Source organism: Dermochelys coriacea, chromosome 1 (genome assembly GCF_009764565.3).
Source record: "Dermochelys coriacea isolate rDerCor1 chromosome 1, rDerCor1.pri.v4, whole genome shotgun sequence".
Lineage (NCBI taxonomy): Eukaryota > Metazoa > Chordata > Testudines > Dermochelyidae > Dermochelys > Dermochelys coriacea.
The window spans coordinates 292,456,557-292,472,515 of record NC_050068.2 but is presented as its reverse complement, the minus strand read 5'-3'; the positions used below and the strand labels follow the sequence as shown (position 1 = coordinate 292,472,515).

The window sequence follows — 15,959 nt, the reverse complement described above, 5'->3', positions numbered from 1 at the left end:
AAAACTGAGTCAGAGAAGTAAAATGGCTTGGTGAAGGCCACAGTCAGCTAACTTTAGAATTAGGGACTTCCTGGCTCAACTTTAATGCTTATTTTTTTGAACCATCCTGCCTCCCGCCCATCAACTCTGTCTTAAGTGTCACATTTTAATTAAAACTCGAACTTTGATTGAGAATGTTGCCAGCCTTTGTTGGTTTGTAAAACTTCTAACATTTTAATGGTAGGTGGAGCATATAGGGAAGCCAAAATTCTTTCCATTGTACTGTAACAGGTAGGCAAGGCCCTTCAATTTTTGTTTTGATTTGTCTAACATTTCATCGGAATTTATTAGTGCTTTTTACAGAAACTTTAAAAAGTGAAAATTACTGCAAAAATTAACTTCACAGCTTTCTGGTAAATAGCAAGGTTAATATTGGGAGAAAGCAACAACTAGAGAAAAATATAAATATTGAAAGTAAAAGCAGTTTAATGGTGTGATTTATTTCATGTACTGTACATTAAAGGTATGTGCATAAATGCACTCGCATGGATGAGTCTTCCACTAATTGCCTTACTTTAATGATAGCCTTGCATTTACACTTAGACTAATTTATTATTAACATAAATATATCTTTCTAATGTAATATATTGGATTTTTGTCATCATCAATATTTTTATGTACTTGAGTGTTCTGCAATTTGGGTGAAAATCAGTAAAAATTCAATAATAGCTTTTATAAACCCCAGACATTTATTTGATTAAAAATTTGTAAAAACTGAAAATGAAAGACCTTGCATGTAGGGACAATAGATCATGGCCAACATCTCAATATACACGCAGAAGGCAACAGGAAACAAGTCACCAGAGAATTGTGCTTTCTGTAGCTCACATCATCAGGAAGATATAATCTCATTCTGCATTAACTATAGCTTCTGAAAGATCTTCAAATATAACCCCATGCTAAGCATGTTGTGGTAATCCAATCAGAACCTGTACAAACATGCATAGCTATTGCATCTTCCACACTGAAGTTTGGAGACATAAATGAAAATATATCAGACTCTTTGAATGAGAAAAGTGTCAGAAAAGGTCTTTGTGCAGATAAATGATTGTTTAGTGCCAGTCTTTGGTATTTCTGCAGGTAGGAGTATAGTAGTTTGAACAATCCCTCCCGCTCACCGGGACCATAAGTGTGTTGGCTGAATTGTGTGGACGATGATTTCAAAGACTGCTGATAGTATAAAAGAACTAGATGCCTGATCTCTGCCCATCACTACAAGGTGGCTAATGTATTCTGTGTGCCATGCCAGGGAAAAAGCTAGAATAAAAGGGGCCAGGGGAAATGACTAACCTCCCATTGGCTTCTGTGGGGGCAGGATTTCACTGTAGATGGCACCAAAATGGCTTCTCAATAACTTATTTAAAATCAGAAGTTTAGAAACATGTCTGTAGAACTAGCAAGATTACCAGTATAAAGAATTCCTCATCATTGGCCTAACAACCATTTGTTTGAGGAATCTGGCACCTAGCATTCCCTTTCCTTTTCCCAAATCTTATACTTTATTCTTGTACAACTTTCAGACAATTGAACCATTTTATTTTATCCAAGCAGCTAAAACATTTTTTCTGTAACCTGGCTGCATCTTTTCCAGGTTCCTTTGCACCAACATCATCCCCTTCCAATCCACACAAAATGCAGCTGCTAAAATTATCTTTCTTGTCTGATAATACTAACGTTTAGATCAGAGGTGGGCGAACTGACCCGTGGGACCATCCTTCCCGGCCCTTGAGTTTCCAGCCGGGGAGGATAGCCCCTAGCCCCTTCCCTGATGATCCCCCTCCCCTGCAGCCTCATCTTGCCGCGCCGCCAGTGCTCTGGCCTGCTGCTCCTGCTGCACAGTGCGGGTGGTGTGGCTGCCAACTCCTGCCGCTCTGAGTGGCATGGTAAGGGGGCAGGGAGTGGAGGTTGGATAAGGGGCAACCTTAAAGGGGTTGGATAAGGGGCAGGGGACAGGGAGCAGGAGGCGGTTGGATGGGGCGGAGGTTCTGGGAGGGGGCAGTTGGGGGACGGGGAACGGGGGGGTTGAATAGGCGTTGGAGTCCCAGGGGGGCCTGTCAGGGGGCAGGGGTGTGGATGGGGTGGAGGACAAGGAGCGGGGGGAGGGGTGCATAGAGAGTGGGGTTCCTGGGGGAAGTCAAGGGACAGGGAGCGGGGTGTTGGAAGGGGGTGGTCAGGGGGTGAGAAGTGGATGGGGGTGGGGGCCAGGCTGTTTGGGGAGGTACAGCTTTCCTTACCTGGCCCTCCATACAGTTGCGCAATCCCAATGTGGCCCTCGGGCCAAAAAATTGCCCACCCCAATTTAGATTGTAATTATTAAGTTTCAGTGTTTCAGTATCACCTTTGATATTTGAGCAGATCATACATCTGTTATACTTTTTTTTTTTTTTTTTTTTTCAGCCTGTGTGCAGGCTCAAGAACGTATTATTTCAGTTTACGTTTGGCTCATGTTTAGAATGCTTTGATCACAACCTTAATAGCTGCAGACTTGGACTTAAAAAATTAAATTCTTCTTGGGTTTTGCAGCAAAGTCTACAGATATGGAAATCTGCTGGGCCCTAAAATAGTAGAATAATCTGTTTTGATGGTTCTGTAGAAGACAGGCTTGAGTAAATACTTTGTGTTTCAGAACACATTATGAATGATGAAAAGTTTTTAAAACATCTGAATGTGAATATTAAAAAAATTCAGAACACATTTGGAAGTAAAATATGTAGCTGGAATGATGTATACAAGCAAAGCTAAAACAACATTTTCTAAGAAAAAGCTCTAATTCAGGATATCTGTGAGATTTACTATTATGTAAATGTATATGCATATGATTGGATATTTCTGCATAATAGTCACATCATTAATTTCATTTCCCATACCACAGTCATATCTTGAAATAGTGTGAACACATTGCTGTTGTCTTTATGTATTTATTTTAATATGGAGATATACCTATCTCATAGAACTGGAAGGGACCTTGAAAGGTCATCGTGTCCAGTCCCCTGCCTTCACTAGCAGGACCAAGTACCGTCCCTGACAGATTTTTGCTCTAGATCCCTAAATGGCCCCCTCAAGGATTGAACTCACAACCCTGGGTTTAGCAGGCCAATGCTCAAACCACTGAGCTATACCCCCCCCATCTGCAATAAAGTAATGACTTATAATTTATGGTCATTTTGGGTCATTTTGTTGAATACAAAATGAAAACTACGCTTTAAACAAGAGTCTGTCTTCCTAACGGGGGCAATAAAACAATATCCAATCACTAGACAAGAGAAATAGTGATAAACTCGCAAAAACTATTTTTTAATCAAACAGTACATGTTATAGTAAGTATGAAAATGATCCTAAATAATATTGAACATCCCCATCCAGTCTTAATGTTTAAATTGCAGTGTGTGTAATGTTTTACTACCATAAGCTGTCAGCACTGAAAGTGCTAAAGGCCTTTTTTTAAAGAAAGAGAGATTTTGATTTCACTTTTCTCTAATAAGAGCTGCAAACCTTAAGGCAATTTTGAAGCTCTAGAGGTGACCCAGCAGTCTAGTCAAATCACTGAGACACAAATTACCATTTAAATTCCTGGTGGTAGAGATTTTTTGAAATGCTTTTTTTGTCCCAATTATTAAGTCTGAGCTACTTAGGAGTTGGTATCACGTTGCATCCTTTGTAATATCAGACAAATCTTGAATAAAAGCCACTACCCTTTCAGGTATTTTCCCTAATATCTTAAATATTTTGTTTGTGAACATTTTTAGTTGCAGGTAGCTGGAAGCTGCAGTTCTTTAATGCGTATGTTAGACATAGCCACAGGCCTGCTAGATCTATTATAAGTTCACAATCTCTTTGCATATCAGGAAATTAAGGAGCAACTTCTAAAAGTAACTGTAGTTTAGGTTTGTCAACGGTAGGAAGTTTTTTGCACTTTAACTATACCATATGGGAAGGGGAATAACTATACCGGTATAAGTCATGTTTATACCATTCCATGCTAGGGTAGTGGTCACCAACCCGTCGATTGCGATCGACAGGTCGATCCTGGGGACTCTCCTAGTCAATTGCAATCTTTGATGGTGTAGTGGGGCTGCCACTATGGCAGGCTCCCTGCCTGCCACAGCCCCATGCCACTCCTGGAAGTGGCCCGCACACCCCCGCAGGCAGGGGTTTTAGTATGCTGCTCCTGCCTGCAAGCAGCGCCCCTGCAACTCCATTGGCCGGGAACAGGGAACTATGGCCAATGGGAGCTTTGGGGGCAGTGCCTGCATAGAGCGCAGAGCCACTTAGCCCCCCGTTCCCCATACCAGGGGCTGCAGAGGCACGTTGCTCCCTTCTGGGAGCAGCGTGGGGCCGGGGTAGTCAGGGAGCCTGTCTTAGCCTTGCTGCGCTGCCGATTCGGAGCTGCCCATAGTAAATGCTGCCTGGCGGGAAGCCACACCCCAGCCCTAAGCCTCCCCCCTGGAGCCAGCACCCCAAATCCCCCCTGCCCCAGCCCTAAGCCTCCCCCCTGGAGCCAGCACCCCAAATCCCCCCTGCCCCAGCCCTGCCCCCCTCGTAGAGCTAGCACCCCATATGCCCTCCTGCACCCCAACCCCTGCCCCAGCCCTGACCTACCTCCCAGAGCCAGCACCCTGTACCCCAACACTCGGCCCCAGCCTAGAGCTCCCTCCTGCACCCAAACATACCCCCAGAGCTTGCACTTCTCACCCCCTCCTGCACCCCACCTACCTGCCCCAGGCTCAGCCCAGAGCCTCCTCCCACACTGTAAACCCCTTGACCCTAGTCTGGAGCCCGCACCCCCTCCCAAACCCCAACCCCTACCTCAGCCCAGTGAGACTGAGTGAGGGTGGGGGAGAGCGAGTGATGGAGGGGGATGGAATGAGCGGAAGGGTGGGGCCTCAAGGAAGTGGCAGGATAGATCCTGGGTTGCCCTTAAATTCAAAAAGTGATTTTTGGGCTTTAAAAGGTTGGAGACCACTGTGCTAGGGCTTTTACTGGTCTAATTGTATCAGTAAAAAGCACCACTAACTGAAATGGTTACACTGGTAAAGCTTTGAAGTGTAGACCAAGCCTTACTCCCTGCATTCTTTTTTTGGGCTATATCTAAGACTGCTATCAACAGATTGTGTTTACTGTTGTGGTAACTTTTGATGAGGTGGAGAGATCATTGCAACTGAAATGAGACTGTTGATTCACTTCATATAAACTCAGGCATCCAACAGATTGCTCTGGCTGTGACCAAACAGTGAGAATCTATTTCTGTAATCTAAGGTCCCTACACACTGTATACATATAACTTCTCCCAACCCCCAGCTCTTAATTCTTGTAGCAAAATCATGAAATTAAAATCAATAATACTTACTGCATATTCCTGGAATATTCCTTTAGCCTAATACTTCTAGTTTGAGGTAGCTGATTGAGAATACCTAACACTTCAGTCAGTTGGCTTTCCCAGTCTTTCTAATACCATGGGAGTTGGCTCCTATCATAGTAGCATCTGCATATATCAAATTACTAAAATTGCACAAAAATTAAATATAAAAGATACCCCATTAAACCATTACAACTGTGAGTGCTATTTGCCACAGAGCTACAAAACATCTGTAGCAATAAAGATCTTATGTTACCACCTTGAAAGCCTGACACTTTACCCTGTTTGAATGAATTTGGTAGAGGAAGATCATGTTTGTGCTATTGATTGCAACGCTTTATCGGCGGTGCTCTGCAACAGAGGTTATTAAACTCTTTCATAGGGTGGACCACACATGTAACACATCCTGTGGCCCAGGACCACCTCTTCCTCCTATTTGTAATCACCAAGACTTCCTGTTTATAATTTGGGACCATGTATTGATGTTCTCCGTATTAAAGATACTCAATTCCATATTTCCTGGTAAGTGTATTTAACCACTAGGTAGAGAGATAAAAAAGTAACTTAAACTAAAGCTTGTGGGTCATGCTGCATACAGTCTAACTCTTTTTGATCAAAGTATACATCTTTTATTTTTAAAAAGAAACAAGCAGTGATGCTTTAAAATTAGTTTAATTTGTAAACATTCTGGATATATAATAAAATAATTATAATTAGCAAAGTCATATTATAGCTAACAAAATAAACATTAATTCTTTCCTGCTAATAGACACTTACTCATAAATTGGAGTTAGAAACTTAATTTTTTGTAAACTTTTAGTACATGGTTAGTTTTTCAATAAAATATTCACATATCAGTATTCTTTTGTTTGTCACATGTAGTAATATAAATATAGATAGTTCTGATTAGTTTGGGCATTGTTTAGTTTTTTTTAAATGATCATCTAATTTACTCTATTTCTGTGAATGGGAAAAATAAAGTATTCTGGTATTAAGAATGGCAGTAAAACATCTTGCTTTGGTCTTAATATTTTTTTTTGTTTTGTTTTCATCTAGTTTTATTCTGAAATATCTGCTATTTTTATACAGACATTGCAGAGCTTTGTAACCAGTTCAGGGGCATTACACTATAATGTTGGTTGTTCCATTTTCCCAGCAAAATGTGGTAGCGTATGTGAACATCTTGTATCCACGGGCCGATTTCATTTTTCTTTGATTCAAATTGAGTTTGTCACTGCTGGCAGGAAAGAAATCAATTGCCAGAAGATGTGATGAGGTTTAGTTTGAAGATAATTGAAGTCAGACTCTGACAAGTAAATTCTTTGTATTTAATTAATAGAAACAATCGGATGTGACAAGGTACTCCTAATTAGCCTGGCTTTTAGAACTGTAGCAGAACAGAGATGGCTTCCTGAAAAATTTAAACACTTCAGCAAATGAAGATAGTTAAAATAAATGAGAGAGATCCACTGTTCTGCAGTTTAAACCGAGATAATATATCTGCACATCGGTTTATGGTCATTACTCTGTCAGTTCAGGTATGAGTTTTTGAAATATAGGAAAGTGATGTTCAGTGAAGCTTATTTCCATTCTCAAAACTTTCAGGAATAAATTGAAATTTAACAGAGTATAAGACTTGGTGCATACTTCTACCATTTCCTTACTTGGACTTAATTGACAAAACTTGTAGATAGCTAAAGGCATGTATTTAGAATTTAGGTTTTGTCTGAGAAATAAAATACACACAGTTATTTGAAAGTTTGCAGTAATATTATAAAATTAATTACAATGGCTCTCTTAAATTTACACTGTCAACTTAAAAAAAAAAAAAATCACGCTTCAGCCCCAGTTCTGGTGAAGCCCTGAGACCAGCCATCCCTAGAGGTGACGTATGGGGGGGCAAGTGGAGTCACATTTTCCCCCATCCCTCCCCAATTTTTCCGCTCAGTCACATGGTGCTGCTGGGCCCTGTGTCCCTGCATGGCAGCTGCTGGAGCTGGCAAGCTGGGAGCTGCAGGAGAACAGCTGCTTTTGCTGCTGCCTCTCCCCATGGAGCTAAAGCAGTCTCTCTCCCTGCTGTTCCCAGCTGTTTTGCTGTTGCTTTTCCACATGGAGCTAACACCTGGGAACTTCAGGGAGGAGCTGCTGAAGGTAAGGGGGGGTTCCTGTGGGGGGCATGACTCAAGCTTTTGGGGGGGGGAAATGAACCGTTACATTGTGCTCTCTCCCCCCCCACCCTCCCGAGCAGGCACTAGTCATCTCTGGCAGAAGCTCCTAGATCCCCACCACAGGGCAGAAGCCTTGAGCTCTCCAGCACCCCAGACTGGTAGGTGGAGAATGGGGAGGGCGTGGGGGGGCTCCACGAGCCACACTTTAACTGTAAAATTGCCACATGCAGCTCACAAGCTGTGGATTGGCCACCCCTGTACTATATCTGTAAACAATTATTTAAGCAATTATATAGCTCAATATACATTTATTCAGATTAATTTGTACACTTTTTATTATGCAATAAAACAGTGAATAATGTATTATTTACTAGATTTTTGTTTTTTACTTGTGATTTGTCAGGAGCTGTATTTGGATGGAACTGGAATTAAATTAAAAATGCACCAAACATTGATTTTTTTAAATTTATTTTTTTAATTAAAGAAAACTACCTTATGTGCTGAATAGATAAGGAGGAAAAATGTTAATCAAAATATGTTTTGTATTTAAAACTGTTTGTTTTTTTTAAACAAAGAAAGTATTATCTTTAATTTAGTGAATTGAACTGAGTATTTCTGATCACCATATCCTTCAAGGCTTTAGAAGTAGTAGATATCATCCTCACACCTAGTGTTTATGGATAGATTGGAAGAAGGAAAAAACAAGCTTTCCTGCTTTTTTCAGCTGCCAGTTGTTTTCTCAACTTTAAATGAACTAGTCATTGAACTGAACTAGTTGAATAAACTGAAATGAAGAAAATATTTTCTTTGCACTTGCAAAAGGCTGTCAAAAGCTAGTTTTCAGCTTCAGCAAATTCTGGTTCTAGTGCTAGTCAGTGATGTCCATGAGTTCATTGGTTTAACTTTAAAACTTTGGCAGCAAACATGTACTGCTTAATATTAATTAAATTTAAATGCTTGTAATAGATTATAATAAGCGTAGGCCTTAACGTGAGTTGTTATAATTTCATATTTTAAATACATGTATTTTAAAAGATGTTTGTTTGTTTGATTATTACATTAAACTAAAATAACACTTTTATATTTAATTAAAGATGAAAAATAATCTAATTTGATGAAGTATCTCTTGTAGCATTTCAGAATGTTTTGATATACACTGCCTGCAGATCTTTTAACTATGTTGCATGGTTGTTTTGGGGTTAAAGCTGGAAGTTTTGTCAGCTGATTCTAGTTTGACAACAGCCAGTTTTCCCATTGCTTCTCCAACATCAGCTACTGCATCTAACAGCAGTGGACAGGTGTGTTAGCTGAATGCTACTGCTAAAATGATCGGTGAAAAAATTGCTGCTGATTACGTTATTAGGCTTTATGAGTCAGTGTTTCAGCTGAGATGAATGGTGCAATTTATACGTCATAGCAGTTGTCATGCTGTTGGAAGACTTGGGAAGTCTACATTATACAGGTTTTGTTTGGCAGAGATTATCTTTTTAACCATGAATTCACTTTCTTTTTTAAAGTGAGGTGCTTGATCACAATTGTGTGGAGAGAGATGGAGATTGTGGCTGCAGAATTGCAGAAAGCACAAAGTCCTCACTGTCAGATTGCAAAAAGAAAAGGAGTACTTGTGGCACCTTAGAGACTAACAAATTTATTAGAGCATAAGCTTTCGTGAGCTACAGCTCACTTCATCGGATGCATCCGATGAAGTGAGCTGTAGCTCACGAAAGCTTATGCTCTAATAAATTTGTTAGTCTCTAAGGTGCCACAAGTACTCCTTTTCTTTTTGCGAATACAGACTAACACGGCTGCTACTGTGAAAACTGTCAGATTGGTTGTACATACTGAGAATACAACAAAACTGCACTGATGTTTGCAGTGTTAGTTTTCATTAACCATAGATAACTTCTCTTACTTTACATCTACATTATCTGAAAAGAAACTGCTGAACTAATTGTTATCTCTTGCTTATAGGCTGCTGAATCAGGAATAATAAAAGTTAAAACGATAGCTGCAAGAAACACCGATATTTTGGCAGGTAATTATATACAATAGCAATACAGCTGGGAAATGTGTTTTGGGTCACTGAAAGCAAAACATTTTTTTAAAGATGTTTCAGATATGTAAAATCATCTTTCAGGTTTTTAGAACACATGGCATCAGTAATATGCTACTGTTTGGTGCATAGCAAAAAAAACCACAATAATGTTGGAATATCTTGTAGAATACTTGCATTTCCTTCTGTTACTATATTTATTAGTGAAGGGCTCAATTTTCTACTCTTGGGGGGATTCTGTCCCAAAAAATTAAAAATTCTGCAAAATTCTGCATATTTTGTTAAAATGATGCAATATAATCACACTGGTTTCCATTGTTTTGGTAATTTATTTATACTACAATACAGAAAAAAGTCAAACTATTCAGCATTTCCTAAACACATAAAAGTTAAGTTACAAACACTTGGTAACTAATATCCTGCATTCCAGTTATAATTCTGGATTTTCATTTAAATTGCATAAGAGAACATCAAACAGGGAAGGAAAAAAAAAAAAGGAGCATCATTTTAAATTGCTCAGACTTCCACACATGAAAGTCATACAGTTTTGCTAATCATTGTCCTGGACCTGGCTGGGTACTTTGAGAAGTGCTTGGTTCTGATAGTCCTGACATTTTATTGACTGGTAAATGTTTTATTTGCCCTCAGTCTTTTTATTTTTTTAATGGGTGGGTAAAATCCTCAGCTATAATTTAAACCCACTGTGCCACTTCGGCACAGGAAAAAAGTGAGAAAGCACATAGATCTTCCTAGCTGATTCCCTCACTGTCATTTTATAAGGCTTTACCTGACTCTGGCAATATAGGGGCCTTAAAACTTTTACAGGTGTTATGCTCCTAGGGGAACTGACTGAGAATGGGAACAGTTATCTAACAATAGGAACATTAACAATGTTACTAGACAGGCAGGCTGTTACATTTCAGCCTCAGAGAATGAGATCAATTAAATATCAGGCAGGCTGCTACATTTCTGCCTCCAGCATAATAAAAAGCCCTGCCTCTCCCTTATCCGGCAAGCCACAGTAGCAAGTGAGAGGGACAGAGTCTCTCTCGCTCATTGGTACACATGCACATCCAGACCTGCCCCCTGACTGTGATCAGCGTCTCCCACGTCCAGCTGTCTTTCCCCCCTCCCTTCAGTGACTTGAGTCTCTGAGGCTGCTCCAGGCACACTGGAACAGACGTGCTGCCGGGAAGAGGTGCATGTTCACCCACAGATTTCTTTTGCATTTTCCTGCCTGGGGGGAACAGAAATATATATGGACCATATTGGGGCACAGAATTCTGCCAGGAGTAATTTTCAGTTCTTTTACTGAACTGTTGATTGAGCAGAGAAAAGTAACAAAAATATTAACAACTCTTGTCAGCACTCTCAGTATCTCTTGCTCACCGTGCATGTTCATCTGACCAGTTGTTGCCCAGGGAGTTGTACAATATACCCATTTATCTAATGAGTCTTGCCTGTGGAGACTACAGTACCCAGCAGCCAGTGCTTCATCTTAATCTGAGTAGAGGTTGCTCATATTGAGAAGCAGTATAGCCTTTTGGGGCTGGAAATCCCTGTGGACTGCAACTGTGCAACCTTAAAATGATCTGTCCAGCTTTCTGCAACTTTATTAAATTGCATGTAATCTGTTGGTTTCTTGCATGTTGCCATTAGAGCCCTCAGAAGGGAAAAGTTTGGATGTCCCTGCGTTAACACACCAGTGTTTAGCACAGCAGTACTTAAAACAAAATCCCCACAACAGAATAATTTGAAAGACTGAGAAAAGACTATGCAATGTAAGGGCACTTCTATATTAAAAGATGTAAAAATATTGCTGAGGAGGAGATTCCTGTAAGTGTTTGAAATAGCAGTCCCTCCCCTCTATTTTACTTTAATGTCTTTTATTTGTTTTTTTGTTTTCACTGCTGTCATGAATGCTGACATAAGTGGGAAAACATAAGCCAGGTAATGTCAGCTATGCATCAAAAGACACAAATTTAAGACAAATAGACAAAAGAGAAATCTCCATTTACTCATTAGGAAAGCTATCAACATTCTGCAGAGTATTAGTCACATAAACAATTTGCATTTTAAAAAAACTAGTTCATGGTGTAAAATTTTTCATCTTCATTCCAAAACTGAAGAATTGTGAAAGGTCATGGTATTCTGAGTATATCTGGACTGACTTTTTTTTTTTTTTTTTAAAGGAACACTCTTAAAGTATTTTTCATAAGTTTAAAAAAAAAGTATTTATGAATAAGTTTAAAATGAAACGCGTTTACTGTAATTTGTTTCCTTCACCAATAATGACACAGATTTGTTGTTATAGGGCTACTTATAAGCAGATACAATAGAAATATATTTGATTTTTTGACAAAAATCTAAGGTTTTCTGAATAGAGACTTATTTTTATTTTCTTTCATTTGCCCTACTTTGCCATATCTGTGTTATAACATGATGGTCCCCTGACTGTTTGTCTTTGTATATGGGATTAAATGTCAATACACTATCTGGAAATCTTGTTATAATGTGCAAGTGTTACATGTAGTTATAATGCAGTTTAGTCCTGTCTTCACATACAAGACTGAATCACATTATGACAAGGTTGGAGCTGCATCTTTTGTCAGGAAACGGTTGTGTGAAAGCCAAGCAAGGTTCAATTTGTAGTGTAGATGGGTCTCCAGTGGTAGACAGTGGTAACTAAACTTTGAAGGTAGTGTTCCATTGAGATGAGTGAAGGTTGCACTTCAGTTCTATGATCTGGCTGCAGATTTAATCCAATATTAGTATTTATACTCTGAACATTCTTTGCAGTATCTCAAATTATAGCCCTTACAGGCAACAGGTTTTATCTATTCTGAGATTTAATATGTTCTTAGCATCTTTCTAGATACGTTGCAGGGTTGATGGAGCTTTAAAATGTAGTCTGAGATGTTTCCATCTCACTGTGCCTTGAAGCTGGAGCATAGGTTAATGCATGAGGTACCAAACTTTTCTGGATAGGTGAAATGGTCAGAATTCTCTTCAGGTGCAATAGATTCAGATGAAGGAATTTTATTCCCTCTGTGGCCCATTCTGGTTTCAAATAACTGTTTCTTGTATCATTTAGAAGTGGGATATTAAAGGGATATTGATATTGTGCCTGATTTACTTAACACAAGTAAAAATATGTGCAATAGTTAAATGACTTCAACTGAAAGATTAGAGAGAATGTCATCTTTTCAGTTGGCTTGCTTGTTCATTTGTCAGCGCTTTCAATGTTTGCCCTGTATAATCAGTCATTTTCATGTGTGTCATTATATCTGTCATACAACAACAAAAGTTAGAAACTTCATTTTTTAAAAAACTCTGAATCTAAACTTCAGGGTATGTGAAGATATTTCAGGAAACGTGTGAATATTCCACATGTGGGGATTTTGTTGACCCTGCTCATGAGTGTTGGCTAGCTGAGCTTTGCTATTATGTCAGTACTACTTCTTAAAAAGAGATTACTTGAGGGGAAGAGAGGAAACACAGCTATAAAGAATGACATGGGGTTTACTATGTTCATATCTTTTGCTAATGCTTGATAGTGTCCCTTTAAAGATTCTGCCAGTCTTTTCTGTTTTTCAAGATATCAACATTTTCTAGTTTTGCTTTAGCTCAGTGTTTGCACATTTAAATTTAGGCAGTGACAGTCTGGTTTCCCAAACATCCTATTTAAAACCCCAATCTTTTGTGGAGCTGTGTACATACATGTATACTGTTAAAGCTGAAGAACATTTTAGTTGAGAAACTGATGAGGCAAACATTACTACTGCTATAGGATTAAGGAAAATTTGCAAGACAGTTCATTGATCCAGCATTCAGATTTTGTTACTTTTTGGTGCCAATTCTGTCTTTCTCGAGAACAGATTACAAAATATCTTTAGTCACTGTACAAGTTTAAAAATTAAAATTTAAAGGTGGACTGAAATGCTTCTTTTAAATTAATGAATGGACTGCTTAAGATCATAATTTTTTTTATATATATATATATATATATATATATATAAACAAACACTAAGGGTGTGTGTGTGTGTGTATGCATATATATAAAAATAACACTAACACTTTATTATATCTATCTATATAAAAACCCTTAGTTTATTTTTGAAATGTATCGTATTTATAATTTTTGTATAAACTTTATATATATATATATAGTTTAAAAATTATAAATACAATAGATACATTTCAAAAGTAAACTCAGGGTTTTTTTTAATCTGAGGACCTGAGTTCATTATTGCTAATAATTGACATAATCTTCCTTCTTCACATGGTTTTGAATATTTGTGATGTCTTCAATACTTTCAGGAGGGAAACAACCTTGAGTTCAGATCACAGTGGATAAGTATGAGAAGCAATTATTTTCACATCTTTGGTTTTAAAAGATGCACTTATAAAACTTAACACTTTTAGACCATCCATGTTTTCAGTTAAACACATTTTCTTATTCAAAGCTGAATTTTCTCTTCTTTTCTGAAATAGTAGATGAAATTTCAAGTCTTGTTTTTTTATCTATCTTTTTTTTTTATTAAAAGAAAAGGAGTTCTTGTGGCACCTTAGAGACTAACAAAATTTATTTGAGCATAAGCTTTCGTGAGCTAAAGCTTATGCTCAGATAAATTTGGTAGTCTCTAAGGTGCCACAAGTACTCCTTTTCTTTTTGCGGATACAGACTAACTCGGCTGCTACTCTGAAACCTGTTTTTTAATGCAAACTAATTAGGGGGGATAAAAGGGAAGTAGAACTTGATGCAACTGGATTTCTATCTGTCGCTTTTAAAATGGAAGTTAATCTCCCAGATTCTGGTTTTGGTGATAAACTGGAGAAAACACTTTTTTTTTAATTGTATATCTATATCCATCTACAAAAATTTAGTACAGATGGACCACTGAAATAAAGATTGACCTTTTGAAGTAGGATAAAATACTTCCTTAGACCTTGTCTACACCTGCAGTGGCACGTAGGGTACGTGTAGCTACATGTTGCTGTCAAAGGCTGGCTTCATTCACGCTCACTGTGGTGTGTAGCTCCACGTGGCAGCATGGAGGCAGCAGGATGCTGTGCAACTAAAAGTAGCACTGTAGAGGTGAGAGGCACTGCTTGGATGTGAAGAGAGCTGTGTAGAGTATATATCCTAGAGGTTCAGGCATGTAGAGTTCATTATTCGTCTAAGCTGTGCCTCACTTTCAATGATATTGTTTATGTGCTAACTGGGCATGCAGAGCCTGCACTCCACAGACTGACGTAAGCATAGACCTACCCTTTTTTTATTTAAGTGTACCACGTGCGTGATATTTATATAAAGGTTGTCCACCATCTTTTCAGTTTTTTATCTTTCTCTCTTAATTATCAACTCTTGACTCCTTTTCAGGACTGTACTGGGAGTTGTGTGCATGGAATAAATTTACAATATTTTTCTTATCTAATTGTCATTTGGAGTTCAGTGACAATTGTGGGGAAAAAATTATAAATAAAAGCACTTCAGTTCAGTGATCAATAATTTATAACTCGTGTTGTTAGAGAACCGTGGAACATTTAGCAGAAGAGTGCTAGTGCTGGCTGCAAATTTGTGTTCCTGTGACTTAAAAAGCAGATTGTTTTGCTTAAAATAGAGTTTTATGGCTAATTTTCAGTTCTGGTGTTTATTTTTTTTATAGCCAAGATATTGAGGATTAAAAAGTGGTTTGTGCTCGTACACATTCAGGGATGCCTGTCTGATTATTTTTAAAGATTTCAGCGTTGGATCTATAATATCCAGATCTGTATATCTGTCAATAAATTGTTTATATTACCCTGTAGTGGCTCTGAAGAAACTGCCATTATAGAATGCAGATTTGTTTAATACATTCACTTTGGCTGATCCTTTACAAGTCCGCGCACGCACAATATAACAGGAAGCAGACACTTAACATTCCTTTAGGCCTTTTTTGAGATCTTTTAGTCAAGAGGCTAATGCCTCAGTTTTAAATACTCTTTTGTTGCTCTTAACTTGATGTCTGTTTTCAAATCAGTTGTTGGAACATTGAGTAACAAAACTCACATATACTCCACATTTCTTTGAGTTTTACATAAATAAAAAGCTGTTTGTCTGCTATTTGCCATCATAGCACAAGTATAAGTTTTACTTATAAGTGCTATGGTACAATGACTAACTTTTTTGTTTTTCTTAAACTCATTGTATCCTTATGCGAATGTCCTATCAAGGGCTCTAAATGACCAGTCATTCCCCCCACACTATACGGAGCCATGTGGTTAGTGATCAGTATTGCTTTGATTTTTTTTTTTTCCCCCCACCCACTCCGTCTGCACTGGTATACATCTTTGTTCTACC

The 15,959-nt window shown here is 38.4% G+C and overlaps 1 protein-coding gene across 7 annotated transcripts in view; it reads left to right on the top strand.

Moving 5' to 3' along the window:
* Positions 1 to 15,959, top strand: part of MON2 (MON2 homolog, regulator of endosome-to-Golgi trafficking) — a 164,407-nt gene that overhangs the window by 12,816 nt on the left and 135,632 nt on the right. For all 7 annotated transcript variants that reach the window (XR_006274838.1, XM_043494107.1, XM_038396881.2 and 4 more), the window contains exon 2: positions 9,535 to 9,598. Coding sequence is in view for 6 of the 7 variants with exons in the window: in XM_043494107.1 (XP_043350042.1) it covers positions 9,535 to 9,598 (64 nt within the window). In the remaining variant the exon portion in view is untranslated. The remainder of the gene's footprint in view (positions 1 to 9,534; positions 9,599 to 15,959) is intronic.